The 17,696-nt window shown below is 43.3% G+C and overlaps 1 protein-coding gene across 9 annotated transcripts in view; it reads right to left on the reverse strand.

Annotated features, from left to right (window-relative positions):
• The window catches only part of Hivep2 (HIVEP zinc finger 2), a 193,625-nt gene that overhangs the window by 16,129 nt on the left and 159,800 nt on the right, over positions 1 to 17,696 (reverse strand). For 8 of the 9 annotated variants that reach the window (XM_051164196.1, XM_051164190.1, XM_051164195.1 and 5 more), the window contains 2 exons: positions 6,919 to 6,963; positions 613 to 6,161 (listed from right to left, as the gene is read on the reverse strand). In XM_051164196.1, the coding sequence (XP_051020153.1) occupies positions 613 to 5,772 (5,160 nt within the window). In that variant the 5' untranslated portion in view covers positions 5,773 to 6,161; positions 6,919 to 6,963. Of the gene's footprint in view, positions 1 to 612; positions 6,162 to 6,918; positions 6,964 to 17,696 lie in introns of those variants that run through there. The other variant, XM_051164199.1, reaches the window with a different exon arrangement.

Raw genomic sequence — 17,696 nt, forward strand, 5'->3', positions numbered from 1 at the left:
CACAAAAAATATATATTTTTTTAAATCTCTGTTTTCTTCATTATTAATTTGGTTTATTCTGAAAGTTATTCATATTTTAAACTTTTACATGGACGGACTAACTGCTTAGGAACAAACCAACCAACAACAATAACTGGGGAAAGCCATTTTTGAAAGAGATACGTAGAATATAAATTTTAGTCAAACATGCTCCTGATACCATTGGTGACATTTGCCAATCTGAGATCTAACACCCTTCATACTTCTTCCAAATCTTTTTTTTCAAGTACCCATTACATGTTTTATTTCCCCATTTCATAAGCCCCTGAATTCCTCAGGCCTGTTCTATCACTCAAGAGGACACAAGGGAAAATGACCAATGGACATTGGTCCCAGTAGGAGAATTTCCCATGTTCGGGCTTAAGTGGGCCCTTCCATCTTTTGAGGCTTTCCTGAGAGCCCTCAGAGCTAAGTGCAGGCTATGGTATGTCCATCTGTGGGGAAGACCGGGTTACTAAATATTCCCTAGAATTTTTAAATCTTTAGATAGAGCTTCTATTTCCTTCACTGTACGGTCGGCTTAGTATAAGACCCACGGCACACTGTGCTTTCTAACGCAAGGTCTGTTGTTACCTGTGCAAACTGTTTCCAGGCACTGGATGATGTGAGCTTGCCAGTTCCGGGCCTTTGCATAGCAGCCAGAGTATAAATTTCTGCAGTGATTTTTTGTTTGGATCTCAGAAGGGCCAGCGTGGTCTTGGTGTTCAATCCTGATGGGTTTGGGTTACAGGAACTAATGCACCATGAAGCATAAACTGAGGATTTGAAGGTGGCCTGTTGCACAAAATTGGGTTTTGTATAATTTAAGAAGCACCAACTCACAGTAGTTGTTGTCCGCAGACTGGGGAACTGAAGGATCTGCTGGAAATCTGCCACATCTGTGAAAAGAAGAGTGGAATTTGCCACGTTTCCCCCAGGGCCAGAGGCCATGTGGACTAGCATGCCCACCGGCAGCTTGCGGGCCTTCCGGTCCTCTTCCTGCTGACTGCCTCCTGTGGCCAGTGAAGAGCTCTGAGGGCTCAGGCTCATGTCTGACGCAGTCTCATCAATGTCCAACTCATCGGAGGACTCTCTGCTTTCGGAAGGCCCACTGAACTTCCGTCGCGGCGGTGCCCTGGAACCCGGAAGTATCTCCCTACTGGGAGGAAAAGGCCCACTCGCAGACGGATGGTCTTGAGATGAGGAAGGCGACAGGGAAGAAAAGGAAGAGGACCTTGACTGAGAGCCATCCTTCGGTTCCGAAGCACACCCTTGCCTCACCAGCTGGGGCTTCTGGGGGCGGGAGAGGCCCTTCTTCATGTCTGAGTTGGTTAGCTCCACTGCACTGAGCTCTTCCACAATTTGCCCATACATCTTCTCCTCTTTCACCCGTTTCTGTTGCTTTGTTTCCATGAAGAGCTCCAAGCTACTGGCTGGAGACAGCATCCGCTTGCTTCCTCCAAGAGAGGCTGCGCTGTCTGAGGTGGAAGGTAAACACAAGGGGATGGAGGACTCTAAGCCCAGGGGTAAGGTCTGAGGTACTTTCCATAGAGGGTATTTTTCCAAGCCAGTGTGCTGTCCGAGCACTTGGGCTATGTTAAATCCTATCCCTTGCATGGCTGCGTTGGTTACCAGTGTTCTTTGGGTCATATTCTCATCGACCTTGCATATGACGATTGCGGGGCTATTCTGTCCAAGAATCTGAGAAATGCTTGTGTACATGACACTTCCGTAGGATGGTACATGGGTCTGGATCCGAACAGGAACCACAGTCCCTGGTAGGGACTGCAAAGGCCCAGCGTTTTCGGAGTCAAAATCTTCCCGAAGAAGCTGCTCAGTGGCCGTTTCTGTGGATTTACTGCTCGGATCCGACGGAAACTTTGGAGGGAAGTTCTTGGAGTGTAGCCCTGATGTTCCGGAATAACACGGGTAAGTCGGCTCTTTCGCATGTGCATAGTCAGCAGATTTCTTTCCAGTGTGTTCTGCTATGTGCTCTAAAGGATGGCTAGAATGAATGTCAGCTTGGAAGGAAGGCTTGCTGTAGCTGTTCTGCGGCTGTGGAGCAAAGGCATGAGGGAAATGTGCCTGCCACCAGGGAGGCTGCTGAGCTGGCAAGTGAACCATGCAGACAGTCGGATACTGAAACTGAAACAAGGCATTCTGGATAGGAGAAAAGGGGACGGTGTCTTGGTGTGGAAACAGAGGTGGCTGCTGTTCGGGTAAGTGCTTGCTCGTCAGGAAGGATGTCGGTTGCATCAACGGGTTTCTCAGAGATTCCTGACTGTCCATGTGCATGATCTGTTGCTGGGCAAGGTGGAGTGGTGGCCCTGAGCTCAGCTGGCCACAGGAACCGACCACCTGCTTTCCTGGGTCATCCCCTGGGAGAGGCGGAAGCACAGAAGACCACGCAGCCCTGAGGCCAGCATGCAGCTGTTCCATCTGCTCCTGCTTGACGCTGGGGTCCACGCCGGCTTCACCTTGGGCAATTTCTGGGGAGCCACTGAAGGAAGCCTGCCGCACCAGAAAGCATTTCTTCCTCTCCCTGGATGGTGATGATGCGGATGGAGATGCTCCAGGCACTGGAGCATGGGACAGATTCCCATAGTCAAATGACTTACTCCGTATTTCTGGGACTTCCGTCGGGTGAGGACAAGGCATCTGCTCGGAGGAGCAACGCCGCATTTCTTTCTGGTGGTGATGACCCGGGACAGACAAGGAGTATGAGCCTGCTGGGACAGTCAAAAACTCAGAATGCTTCCCGCTGCTCTCATCCTGCTTAGGAGGTGCAGTGAGCTTCACCGTTTCTTCTCTTTCGAAGGACATGGAGAAGCTGGAACTGTGGGATAGGTTGCTTTCTTGGCTGGGACTTCGGGAGAGGCCAGTGCCTGTGGACTCAAAACTGGACTCCCCTGACGAATGCTCCAGATCTGCGAGGCGCAATCGTTTCTTTTTGGGAGGCAATTTCTCAGCAGGGAGTTGGGAAAGGGTCTCACTTCTCTGCGGCCACTGGAATTCCTCCACAGGTTTCTCGGGCTCCTTGGTGGGAGCTTCTTTCTCCTTCTCGGGTTTATCAGGCTCCTCCGTGACCCTGATTTCAGGAACCTGGATGTTGTGCTGGCGAACAAGCCGAGGCTGGGCATGGTAGGAGTGCTGTGGTACCTGCTGCAAAGGAGTTGGCTTGCTTCCGCTTTCTGCACCATCCCCTGATGGAGCCCACTCTGGGCTTACAGGGCCTTCCAAAATCTCACTGTCACACGTCTCAGAAGGGGAAGGGGTCTTGTCCTGTGTACCGGCCACCATTTCTGCTGACTCAGACCTTTCGAAGGAATTGGGCCGGCTCAGCGAGTTTGTGTGCTGAATCACCGAAATTACATTTCCAGGAGGCTTCCTGCCCAGGTCTACCATCTTGTCGGGATCAGCAGCTGAGGACAAATCCTCTGACCCAAGAGATGGACTTCCAGATGGCAGCTGGGGTCGACCTGGGTCAAAACGCTCTGAGTGACCATGAGGAAGGTTCTCATGTGCACTCATGGCAAAGCCACTCCTTCCTCCATCCTGCAGCTTGGGGTCATACTCTGAAGACACCATACTCACAGGTGTACTTCCTGTGCCACTGCAAATCATGGGCGCATCCTCCTCGTCCCCTACACTTTTCTCTTTCCTGCGTTTTCTGTTCTCACAGGTAGTCCCGAACATGGTTGGCACTCCCTGCAATGGCACCGAGGGGTCCATGAAATATTCTCCTCCATGCTTGAAGGAACCTAAGCAAGAGATGTCTCTGTAGCTTTGTTTTGATGCTTCAGAGTCTTCCCACTTCTTATATGGCTTACGGCAGACATCATAGTCATACCCAACTCTGTCTCCAGGAACCAATTTCTTTTCCTTCAGGGATGAGCTAGCGAAGCTCTTGGACATCCTGGCTGGGTGCTCAGACTCCATGTGCCCCTCCTGTACCGACGGGAGCTCAAATGCTGCTTGTCGTCTTAACATGCGCTGGGGAGGTATGCCTACAGTGCCAGGATAGAACACATCATCTGACCCTGTCATCCTTTCATCAAACGAGTGACTTCCCCTCAAAGAAGGAGGAATACTTAAATTAGTTGCTGAAGAAGTTGGCATTGAGTTGCTTCTAATAAGGGGTGAAGAGTCTACAGGAGCTTCTAAGAGAATTGGATTGCTGCCTGGGAAATTTCCTGGGTAAAGTTTTCCTTCATTCCTAATGGATGATGGGATGGCGTGGGGTTGCCTGCACTCACTGCTGAATTTCGTGGTCTTCAGCATGCTCACTTGACTGGGGTCCATTTCTCCTTTGCTGGGAATCAGCTGGGAGATGGGATCTTCAAACATCTTGACCTCCAACCTGGTGTTAACATGAGGTAATGGCTCCATGATGCCCCTTCGCCCCATGGCGCCCCGCTCTTGACCTGTGGGAGTGACGCTAAGTGTATTCCTTGGACTAAGTCGACAGTATTTTCCAAAAATGATTTCTTCATAAGACTTTGCATTTGTGTTGGGTGGGCTTATTTGCTGCTCTGCACTTTCTGAGCGAGAAAAGTAGCCGGAATCGGTGCTTCCTTTGCTGTGCGGGCTCAGAAGGTTGAGGGATGGCTCAGAGTCTTGCCCTTTTTTCTCTGATAGCCGCAGTGCAAGTTTCTGTTTCACCGTGTGAGAGTCATCGGCCTTAACATTTAAAGATGGATTTGGGAGCATGTCAGAGCCCAGATACTGAGAGCTCTCATTAGGTAGTGGGATCCCACTTTTGGGGATAATCAAAATTGGCACCTTCATCGGACCTCCCAAGGATTCTTCCAGGGACCCATGGTAGCTACCTCTGTTAGCAATATCCAAAGGGATGGGAGGGCCAGGGCTCATCTTGTCAGAGGCCTCAGCAAATAAAGAGCTCTCCTCATCTGTGTCCGTACTCTGCTCACCATCTGAATGTATCTCTGCTTCTACGTCAATAAAACCAGCCTCAAGGTCCAATTTAGATACAGATGACTCTGTGAAAGGTACCAATCCTGCCTTAATTGCATGGGCATGAGACTTTCTGTGCTTGTACAAATTGCTCTTTGTCTTGAAAGAGAAACCACAAGGTATACATGGATATGGCCGCTCACCAGTATGGGACCTGATGTGTTTTTTTAGAACGCTTGGTTTGGCACATGCCCTGCTGCAGTATGGGCAAATATATTTGCCGGGCTTTTTCGGTTTGTGCTCCTTTTTGTGAGCATCTTCTGCCTGTTCGATACTTTTCTGGGAGTATTGGCTGTAAGCAGGGTTGAGGGTTGAGATCTTTTTTCTAGGATAGCCACTACTGTGTCCGTGGATAGGAAAAGGAAATAAGTCCTCGGAGGCAACAGATGGCAAAGGGCCAGGGAAAAGCCAGGGAGGGCCTTCTAGGCTCTGATGTGGCTTGTTGCTGTGCATCATGCCCTGAGGCAGTGAGTGCTGAGGGAAAGACAGTGAGTGTTGGCATGGGTAGGGACTCGGACGGTGCGGTGGGTATTGCTTCTCTGTGACTTGATGTACACCCTCGCCAGGCGAAGCCAGCTTCCCAGAACCAAACAGCTGTGCTGACGCCGCATTTCCAATTTGCTCGGGATCTATTTGTGGTTGCCGCTGCCCTTCCTGACTGCCAAAAGTGCTCATCTTAATAACAGCTGATTGTTCCTGCCTCCATCTACCTGACACACTTTCAGTTTCTCCAGACCTTGAGGTAGCTTTTTGTCCTAGAGCTGTGTCCCCAGTGTCCATTTTAACACAAGGTCTTAAGTGCTACTTTGCCTGGAAGCCAAGCAGACGCATGGAGTGTCTCCAACGCTGTGCTTTTTAAAAAGCTGGGTTGCTTCTGCGTTCCTGGTTGTCTGAAAACATGTGGGTTGTTTCCTCTCTCTGGAACCTTCCACACTCACACTGTAGTCAGTGGGCATTGGATGCCAATGTCATGGAACCAAACTATAAGACAGTTCTCTCCATCCTAGGAATGTCCATCTTCAAAATCAAAGTGCAAAGCTACAAAGGTTTCATATGGCCTTTGAGTATTTGTCAACTAGGATGAGGCTGGGATCATGGAGAGTCCAGGAGAACGTTTGTCCATCAAGGGCAGCAAAGCTCAGCAGCCAGCTTCACTGAAGTGCAATGACCTGGAGGGAAAGAAAGCAGGTTGTCCTCAGGGTTGACAAGCAAGACCAGTGCTAAACCATCAGCTCAAAGGGGAGAAATTAAAATGACTTTCATTCCAATAAATTGTTTATCGCTGTAGCACTAATTACCCAATTAAAAGATATTAATTTTGAACTCAAAATTATGTGAAATGCATGAATTCTTTCACAGCCAATGTGCAGACAAGATTTATAAATACTCCTTAATCTTGTTTAGGAAGTATATGTGGGACCTGAGCTCAGTGACAAAGCAGCAAGTTTAGTATCCATGAGGCCCTGGGTTCCACCAACCATACACATCAAAAAGCAGTGTATCATCAAATATTATTTATACTATATGATTTTTAAAGCCTTAATTAGAAACTTTAGAGCCAAGTTTCCTGGATTTTATGCAGAAGTACACTATATAACGCTAAGGCTTAAAACAAATTGTACTTATAGATCTGTATTAATATAACATAAAAAGTAAATAACAAACACAATCAATTTTATATAATGTATAAGTTATAAAACATACCTACATGAAATTTAATATGTTAATACAGCACATAGGTATGTTTATAGCTTGAAAACGGCTATCAGCAGAGCTAGATCACAGACAAGAGGACACAAAGATCATCAAAGGACTGTGGAGAAATATCGACACATCATGACAGAACTGTCCTAAAGCCTTCATATCCTGGAAAGCAAAGCCACTTTGAGGACAGTTTAAAGGGTCATTTCAAAATGAAAAGATTACCTGAACAGCTGAGAGCTTTCATGGGCATGATTGTCCCGACGCTTCCTGTGTACAAACAGACGCCATTAGGAAAAAGCGACTCCATCAAACTACAGCATTATTGTACACACAGAGACTAATGTTCAGTTCACTAAGGGTAAGAGTTACAATGCCACATGCCCTAAAACCGCAGTAAGGCTATTTTACATGCACTATCCTAGAGTGCCAGGCTTTATGCTGAGCCACGGTAGGAGTAGGAAGAGGTGAACCATTGTTTCATTAACTGCACAAGCTCAGCATGCTGAGAGATGGTACAAATTTTGTCCAAAGTTATAAAAAAAAGTTATGGCAGGCATATGCCAGTAGTGAATTATCTGAAATATGAATCAAGAAAGTAATCGCACTTGGAACAGTTTCAAAAACAACAACAAAGATACTTAACCAAAAGGTTGAAGGATCTCTACCATAGAAATTATAATATACTAATGAAAAAGACTGAAGAGAATACACACAAAAAAATGGAAAGACAAGCCAGCTTCGTGGAGAGTTAAGAAGCCACATAGTTATATAATCACCCTACATAAAACAATCTATAGATTTAATGCAGTGCTCATCAAAATACCAACCGATATTGTTTACAGATCTAGAAAAATATACAATTCTAGAATTTACACACACTGGGGTAGAATTTTGCATTTAAAAGGATGAAAATGTGGGGTGCTGTGGTGACAGCTCAACGAGAAAAGCGCTGTGACACTGGAATGAATTTGGCTCCTACACAGTGTTGAAGAGTAAGAACATGATTGGCCAGCCAGTCCTGCTAAATCAGCAAGCCCCAGATCCAGTGACTGACGATGACCATGTGGTTACCCTCCTAGTCTCCATATGCACGCATGTACATGTGCACCCACACACACATGCAGCCATTCACACACAAACATGTACACACAGAAGATGGACTTTCATCATTTGCAACAACTCCCATGTAACTCAGGACTATTACAAGAAGTGAAATGAGCCACAGATGGGAAGATGTGAACCATATAATAACACTCCTATGTGGAATCTAAACAGTCTCAGTCTCATGGAGGTTGAGGGTAGAATGGAGCATACTACAGGTTTGGGAGGGTAGGGGGAGATGACGGTCACTGGGTACTAAGGGAGGTTAGGAGTAAAAGTTTTAATGTGTAGTGATATCGTAAAAAGAATCTTGACCACAGTGTGCTATACAATTCAAACCTGAAAAATGATCTTGAGTTGGATTTAAAGATTGCATGATGTTTACAGTATTAAAGGATGACCCTGTAATTGGATGAATCTTGTTTTATGTAACAACTTAAATCTAATTAAAGTTTTAAATAGTAATTGCTATATTTCCTAAGACTAATATATGTGTGTGTAGCTAATTCCTTATATATAAAAAATTGAAAATAGTAATGTCAAAAATAGTACCTAGGGCTTGAATATTTACTTTCATAATATTTGCTACAGAAGAGTGGGGAGAGTCCCTCAGAGGAGCAAGGCCAGCTCAGCTTAGGAGGAAGGACAACTTTGTCACTGTTGAGAATTGAAATAAATACTGGATTCCCATCAAGGAATCATCAACGTAGCACCCAACAGATCCTAAGGCTTTGAAGCCAATTCCACGAATCAGATGCAAGTGGTGCTGTCTCCATGATAGCCCTATAGCCCGTGTGGTAGTGCTTATTGAAACAAAACAGCTGACATGTGGCCTAAAATCCCTTCACTGAAAATCTACCCTTGAGGATATATCTGTACAAGCGCACAAAGAAATACACACAAGGACTATTAAAATGTGGCTCACAGAGAAAACAGAGCCATGAAAACCCAGTAGAAGTACTTATATAAAAACTTGCTCAGGGACAAAAACTTACTGCTCTTCATGCATGCAGAGGCCACAGGACAACCTCTGGTGTCACTCACAAGGTGCTGTCCACATGTTTTTATTGGTTTTGTTGGTCTGTCCTTTGGAGATAGGGTCTCTCACTGGCCTTAAAGCCTAAGGATCAGACTGTCTCTGCCTCAAAGCTCTGGGATTATTGGCATGTATCACCATGCCTGACTTTTCTATGTAGTTCTGAGGACCAAACTCAAGTTCTCATGATTGGGCAGCAAGGTCTTTTCCAACTGATATCTCTGTCTCTCTCTCTTCGTCTCTGTCTGTGTGTCCCTGTCACAACTGTCTCTCTCTGTGTATCTCTGTCTCTGTCTGTCTCTCTGTCTCTGTCTCTCTCTCTGTCTCTGTCTCTGTCTCTCTCTCTCTCTCTCTCTCTCTCTCTCTCTCTCTCTCTCTCTCTCTCTCTCTCTCACACACACACACACACACACACACACACACACACACACCCCTCCAGGAGCTTTTCATAGTGGTCCATTTGTAGAAATGGAGCCAGATGTTTGTAGCAAGACATAACAGGAAGATCCTTCCACTAGTAGCTATGAGGTGTGATAAAGAGATCTTTAAATGATGTATATTGAAACTAAAACACAAATATATTAATTTTGATTTGTTGCAAAGGTTAACACTGAATTGAAGTTTGTCTCCTTATAGCAATTATGCTAATTAAAAAAGTTGTGCCTCAAAACTCAAATCCAAGTGGATTAAATATCTCAACATAAAACCAGAGACACTAAGTCACTTAGAAGAAAAAGTGGGGAAGAGCCTGGGACATATTGGTACAGGACACAACTTCCTGAACAGAACACCAACAGCCCAGGCCTTAATGTCAACAATTAATAAATGGGACCTCATGAGGCTGAGAAGCTTCTGTAAGGCAGGAGACACTGTCAAGAGAACAAAGCGACAGCCTACAGACTAGGAAAAGATCTTCACCAACCCTACATCTGACAAAGGTCTAATATCCAAAATATATAAAGAACTCAAAAAATTAAACACCACCAAACCAAATAACCCAATTGAGAAATGGGGCTTGGAACTAAACAGAGAATTCTCAACAGAGGACTATCAAATTGCTGAGAAACACTTAAATAAATGCTCAACCTCCTTAGGCATCAGGGAAATGCAAATCAAAACAACTCTGAGATTCCATCTTACACCCATCAGAATGGCTAAGACCAAAAATTCAAGCGACACTACATGCTGGCAAGGATATGGAGAGAGAGGAACACTCCTTCATTGCTGGTAGGAATGCAAACTAGTACAACCACTTTGGAAATCTATCTGGTGCTATCTCAGAAAACTGGAAATAGGGCTTCCTCAAGACCCAGCTGTTCCACTCCTTGGAATATACCCAGAAGATGCTCCAGCACACAACAAGAAACTTTGCTCAACCATGTTCATAGCAGCCTTATTCATAATAGCCAGAACATGGAAACAGCCGAAGTGTCCCTCAGTAGAAGAATGGATAAAGAAACTGTGGTACATATACACTATGGAATACTACTCAGCTTTTAAAAGCAAGGGATTCCTGAAATTTGTGGACAAATGGATTGAGCTAGAAATGATCATAATGAGTGAGTTGACCCAGAAGCAGAAAGACTCAAATGGTATATACTCACTTATATCTGCATACTAGCCCAAGGGGCATGTCCCATGAAAGCCTTCACTTACCAGGAAACTGGGACAGAGGGGAGAACATCCTATTGGGACTCTATATGAGAGAAGCATGGGAGAATAGCAAAGTAGAAGGATCCAGAGGGTCCTAGAAACCTACAAGAAGAACATTATGATAGGCATATTTGGGCCCAGGGGTCCTGCTCAAACTAAGGCACCAGCCAAGGACAATACAGGCCGTAAACTTTAAACCCCTACCCAGATCTAGCCAATAGACAGGTCATTCTCCACAGTTGAGTGGAGAGTGGAGTATGACTTTCTCACGTACTCTGGTGCCTCATATTTGACCATGTCCCCTGGAGGGGGAGACCTGGTGGCACTCAGAGGAAGAATAGCAGGCTACCAAGAAGAGACTTGATACCCTATGATCATATAAAAGGGGAGGAAGTCCCCCTCAGGCACAGTCATAGGGGAGAGGAGTAAGGGGAAAATTGGAGGGAGGGAAGAATGGGAGGATACAAGGGATGGGATAACCACTGAGATGTAACAAGAATAAATTAATAAAAAAAAGAATACAAAAAAATTCTCTTACAAAAAAAGTTGTGCCATAAAGTATATCATTGATAATTACTACTATCAATTCTAGATTTGAGAATAACAAAAGTACATGGCATTGCACCAAAACTGGCAGAATTCTGTGTATAATTCAATATTTAAGATTTCTGTACAAACAGCCTGTTTGGGACTTCTAGAAGCAAATATCATCCTCTAAAATGGAAGTGGAATTTGCCTGTGATTCAAGTGGCATGCTCATCCTTAATTGGGATTTACAGCTTGAAGTGATATCCAACTTATTTCCCAGGTTTAATATTTTATATTTATATTGATCTATGACTACATTTCCAATGCTAATGCTGTTTGAACATCCCTTGGAAAAAAATCTAAAATTTTAAACTCTCCAAAATATGAAACCTCTGAGCATCAACGTAATGCCATATGGTAAATTCCACCCAAAGGCAGATACACTAAAAATATTATAAAAAAACTATCTTCAGGCTATATGTATAATGCATATGTGAATTTATAAATGAGTGTACATAAATTCCCAGATATCTATCTTGGAATACTTACACACACACACTCAAATATTCCAGAAATTCAAAGAAAGTTAAGACTGTTGTGCTGATCCTAAGCACTTTAAGTGAGGATAACTTAACCACAGTGACAACTTATCTGTCATTCACTATACATTTGGTCTACACTGATACAGTTAAAGGGCAAAGGGTTTTACGTATGTTATCTCACTCGGTGGTTATGACACTTCCAGTGTATAGAATTATTACATGTGCTCCACCAGGAGGAAGACATCAGGAGACTGAGTGTGGGAAGTGCAACCCAAGGCAGGCGTGGCTGACCTCTGAGTACTACACATCTCATCTTCACGTTCCATTGTCTTATCACAACTTAAAATACTGTATCTTCACTGTTTTTCTCTAAGTGTTCGCACCTAACCCAAAAGATTCCCTTATTTACAACCCTAAAGTTTCAAAGGCTCTAGAAGGAAGTATCTCAGCTTTCCAGGTTGGGGATAAAGAAAACAGCCACAAATGTGACTTCTTAAGAAATGACTCCCTAAGTTAAAAAGTGTTCTAAGTATGACATAGGCAGCTCCTTCTGAGAACATGGGAAACCTTGAAGACAAATTGCTCTTCTTTGTTCTTTGACGATCATTACTTTAAAGGAAAATATGAGCCTCAGAAGTGAAAATTAGCATTTATCACTTCCCATTCTTTAGATGACACAGAATATGTAATTTTGCTATAACAGAAACTTCAAGTGGAGTAAGGACAAAATTTCATGCAAAGAAAGACTATAATGTACTCATGTTTTCATTTGACAACGAGGTAGTTAACTTTCTAAATCAGACAACACCCATTACGCTTTACAGAAATCATTTAAAACCATTATACCAGCAGCTAGACACGTACCATTCATCCTTACTGAGGACAAAACACCCAACAAACCAAATAAAGTTCTCCTATCAAAGAATAATCTTGTTGTGAAAATAGACTCCAAAAAGCAGAAGGAAAGTACCATATAAATTCAAACACAGCTTTTTGGATCAGGTCTCTGTGATGCTCCGTTATTCAATCCAGAAAAACACAATTTCTCAGAACTAATTCCTACTCTCAGGTCCTTCAGAAAGAGCTGCTGCGGACCTCCCAGTATAAGGATGCTCTGATCTACATTCATCTACAGGCAGAGTCAGTCTTTGCATTTCAGTGAAATGCTTGAGGGTGTTACTAAGGAGGGGGTTAGGGAGTAATTCAATAACTAAGAGTCCTTGCTTGGCAGAAAAAAGAACCTGAGGTCAACCCTTACCCACAGGATCCATGTAAAAAGTAAGGCACATGAGGCACACTCAACATAGATATCTCTCTCTCTCTCTCTCTCTCTCTCTCTCTCTCTCTCTCTCCCTCCCTCCCTCCCTCACTTCCCTCCCCCACTCCTATGGATTTAGGAGTAAGTTTGGTTCCATATGAAACTTTTACATACAATTTTAAACATATTTGAATTTACATTCTTCTTTCTGGCACTATTTTGGGGTAGCGCTTAGCTCACTGTTACTCATAAGTCACTGGGGCTTTCTGAGACAGGGAAAGGTAGGAAGGCAAACTGCTGAATCCTTCGGGGAATTCCAGGATCACGCTGATGAATACTATAGACATGGAGGGTTTTACGGACTGCTTTTCTTGAGTTGCTTTATCTTGGCCATGAAAATAAAATGTAGTAGAAATTATAGGCCATTGCCTACATGTGGTGTAGCTTTTTCTTACACCCAAGGCAAGCGCTGGGTGTACTCAAAGGTTTCTGGGCTATGTTCCCTCACTTAAGCCAAGGAAAAGAATTCACTCTAGAAAACCACAAGGCTTTCAAACTTCAATCCAGCATTTGATAAAGACACATCTTTTTTGTTATTCTTAACTGATATTTTTACTAAGAGGTTTAATTTTCCAAAAGAAGCACACATTCTTTGGTTTGTATTTTATTACTAAAATGCATTACGATGGTCATGCATGGTAAAGTATTTTATTATATTAGAGTATATTAGGGAGGAAAGTATAACAGAGAGAAAACTCACATCAAATGGATCATTGAGTCCAGAAAAATATTATGAGACCAATTATTATTTCAAATAACCAAGTGTACCATTGCATGTTTTAGGATTTTGGTTTAATTTTCTTGACATAGGTCTTCATAAACCCATGAGGCTCTATAGCAACTTGATTACTTAAAGCACTATTATTTCTTTATCTCATATACATCCATTTTTTACATTTTCAAAAAGCATATTGGATGTAAATACCATTTTCCTCAATCGATTAATATGACAAAAATTCAATGCAGAGCAGTTCTTATATGAAGAGAAAACCACCAGTTAACATTTATTCACTGGGATTTCTTTTTATGGTAACTAAACCCACACAAAGTCATTTTTGGCACCCACTGCCAACAAAGGACTCTATAATCCAAGCACAGTCTCACATTCACATTTGAAATTTCCCCAGTGTTTTCAGTGAACTGAGGATAAAATTCAGAGCATATGGGCTTAGGGGTTCCTGGGGATGGTGTGACAGCCAAAAGGTGTCTTTGCATTGGGGAAGACAGGCACCATCCTGCCGAACAATAGCACTTTTCAGGGAATGATTGTATTGAAAAAGATATTCCTCTCCTTTCTTTATGGCTATTCCATGGTGTGTGTGTGTGTGTGTGTGTGTGTGTGTGTGTGTGTGTGTGCACGCGCGGGCGCGCGTGTGTGTGTGTGTGTGCGTAAACGAACCAGAGCACAAATAGAGGACAACATGAGAGAGAGGGCAGTGCGTTGTCAATAAGACAGGTAGACAGGTGGGCTGGCTCTGCGCAGTGCTGGAGACCAACCATACCAGGTTGCTTTTGGCTGGGAAAAATGTTATCTCAGGGGGAGAAAGGCTTACCTGTGGAAAATAATCCTTACTTGAGGTGCTAGCAAATGTTAAGTGAACATTACTAGATAATCACATCCTAAGTAGTAAAATGACAGCAGACAACAAGCTCCCTGCCTCCAATATTTTACTAATAAGACATATCTTAAAGTCAAACTAGCTCCTAGCTGTTTGCTATTCTTGTTGTTTTTGAGGATTATGTGGCATGGTACTTATGAGTGAAGCATACAAGCCTTTCCTATTTCCATGGATCATTAATAAAATATTTAAAGAAACAAATGAGTTTAAGTATAGTGCCCTTGACTTGTAATTCGCACACTCAGGAGGAGGGGGCAGGAAAGTCAGCAGGTTCCTCAAGGGTCATCCTTAGCTACATAGGGCAGTCTGGGCTACAAGAAGTCCTGGCTAGAGAGGAGACACACACACACACACACACACACACACACACACACACACACACACACAACCACATATACATACACACTGGATCACAACTGCTTACATGTAGGTGTCTATACCACCACTATGAAATATTTATGAACATCTGTAAGAAAGCATCACAGTCAGAAAATACCAGAAGGTGCCATAAAGGAGACCTCTCAGAAACTGACTGGTGTCAATGTCCAGACGAACACAGATTTCCTTGAGATCTCTTCAAAAAGGTACTCTCCCCTCAAAGGTAAATTATGCAAAAAAAAAAAAATGCTTCATTTAGTAAAAATCTCCACAATACCTTTGGTCTTTTTAAAAAATGGGTGAGTTGCCAATAGGAGAAAAGTCCTCTGTATCTTGGGGAACCTTGCCAAACAACTGGGAGAACTTCTGGGAACCTCGGATCGCTGTGATGGCAGCCCTCCCTGTACTTTGATGTGCCTGCAGTCTAACTTGACATGTAGGAGTGTCGGAGAAAACAGAGACATTTCTCACAGTGGGCAGCAGTGCAGGCATCAAGACACATGACTTGATTTGATCCTAGCATAGCACTTTAAACATTCTATCACAAAACTTTTGGAACTTGGGACATTTGTGATTTCATGTGTGCGGTGACCCCTTTCCCCATCATACTGTGACAGTTATTCTCACACGGACTACTGGGGAATTACTAAGAGCTTTCTATGGAAATAGACTATGCCAGGGAAAAAAAGTACTCTCAAATGAGACTCTGCCAGTTGAAAAAGTTGTGACTAAAATGGGCCTATCGTGGAAATCAACAGAAACAAAAGTTGCGCAACAAACTTCTATCTAAATGGAGGATACCCATTAGATTGAGGAAGCTCGTATCTGTGTTCGCTGCACGTCCAAATTGCTCTTTAAGTTACATGTAAAATCGATAAGAGAGTAATAAATTTTAGAAATTAACCTGTTATCCTCATATCAATAAACTGCACCGCAGTCGTCTTTGCTTTCCAGTGACGCTCAAACACAACTTCTGGGACTCTGAAGAATGAACAAGAGCATTTAAGATGTTGTGCTGACATTTAACTTGAAAGGCATGCTTATTCTTCACCCACAAAAACTGCCTGCTCTCAAGAAATAAAATGTAGGATTCTATTTCTCAAAAAATATCACTTCTTAATTAAAAACACTGATTTTTTAACATAATGCAAATCTTTGAACGCATACTTGTATTCAAAGAGAATTACTTGTAACAGAGCAGAAGAGAAATTTCCTTTTAATGTTATAGTTAAAACTTAATATATTGAGACTCAGGGGATAACTCAGTTGCTAATGTGCTTGCCTGGCAAGCATGAGGTCATGAGTTCGATCCCTGAGATCACAAGTGGTCCACACTTGTAATCTCTCTGCTGGGAGGGTTAGGCATAGCCCAGGGCACACTAGCCAGCTAGCCTAGCATACTTGTTGAGTTCCAAGCCCAGAAGAGACTGTCTCAAAAACTAAAGGAAGGATTCCCAAAGCACGTCTCCACATGTGTGTATGCATGTGCAAGCATGCACGCGCGTCTGCACACATATGTGCATTGCAACACACAACATCAAGTAAAACCAAATGCGAAGCACTGAATGCAGAAGCTGTGGCCCCGCAGGCCACGCTGCCTCTGTTCTCCCAGCTTCAGAGATTTCCTGCAAAGTTTCTCAGGAGAGTCATCCGCTAAACTTTATATTCTCAGATAACCTCATGAAAATTCCTTCTTCAGCTGCTATGTTCCTTGCTAAAATTAATTTCTGAACTAGGAATCCAGAACCAAGAAAGAAAAAAAAAAAAAAAAGCCTCGAGCCTTCATAGGTGCTAGTAAGGAGTGGAGAAAAGAACTTCATTGTACTAAAGAAACCCAAGAAAGATCAAAATACTAAACCCAAATAGATGTATTAATAATCTGAGATGATTTGGCTCTATGCATAAGAGGCCAACAGAAAATACTACTATATATCTTGACGTGATACGGCATGCCTGGATCCCAGGAATCAGGAAGCTGAGGCAGCAGGGTGACCAAATTCTAAGTCAATCTGGACTGCACAGAAAAACACCGCCTTAGCAGAAAATGACTGTCATACCCAGAGATGGACACTGTGTATCTGTTAACGAAGACAGCAGCAACAGCAGCAACAACCCGGTCTGTATTGCCGGCAAGAGGCTTCTAAAGCATTTGCAAAAAGGAATAAAGAATCACGACCTAACAATCAAAATGGGCCTTGTCCGCAGACCACTTCTTTTTAAATATTTAAAGGACCTTCGCCCCCTCCTCCCTGCCCCTCATCGCCTTACCGGACCCCTGAAGTAGAACTTCAGGACACCCTGTGCACTTTAAGATATGAATCACTACAAGCAAGCAGGCCCACTTGGTTCCTCTGAAGACACAAAAGGTGCAGAAAATAGCTTCTGCGATTGAGGCAGAAGCCACGTCAGCAAGCAGATGAATGTGGGTGGCCAGATAAGGTTCTACTGCAGCAAACAGCAAATTATTAAGCAAATGCTGGATTTACTTTCTGTTTTAAACTTGGGTCTTTTTGCCTCGAATCAACCATAGCTAACTTTCAGAGTGACACCTGTCAAGCTCTAGTCTTCTCGAAACTGGAAGACAAAGACAAAGAACGTGGCTGCTTACCCTTAATGACAATGAATAGTGATAATGAAAAAAAAAAACACAAAACAAAAACAAAAATCCCCAAACCAAACCAACCCCCAAAACGACACCATACTCTATATGGTGGATATGCATATATTTCAGCACTTCAAACGCCATCCCTTTAAAAAATTAATTAACTCAAAAGAAGCAGAGTCACACAATGTCAGAAATAAAAAGAGTTATTCACTCTCACATG

The sequence above is a fragment of the Acomys russatus genome, chromosome 21 (assembly GCF_903995435.1).
Source record: "Acomys russatus chromosome 21, mAcoRus1.1, whole genome shotgun sequence".
Taxonomy (NCBI): domain Eukaryota; kingdom Metazoa; phylum Chordata; class Mammalia; order Rodentia; family Muridae; genus Acomys; species Acomys russatus.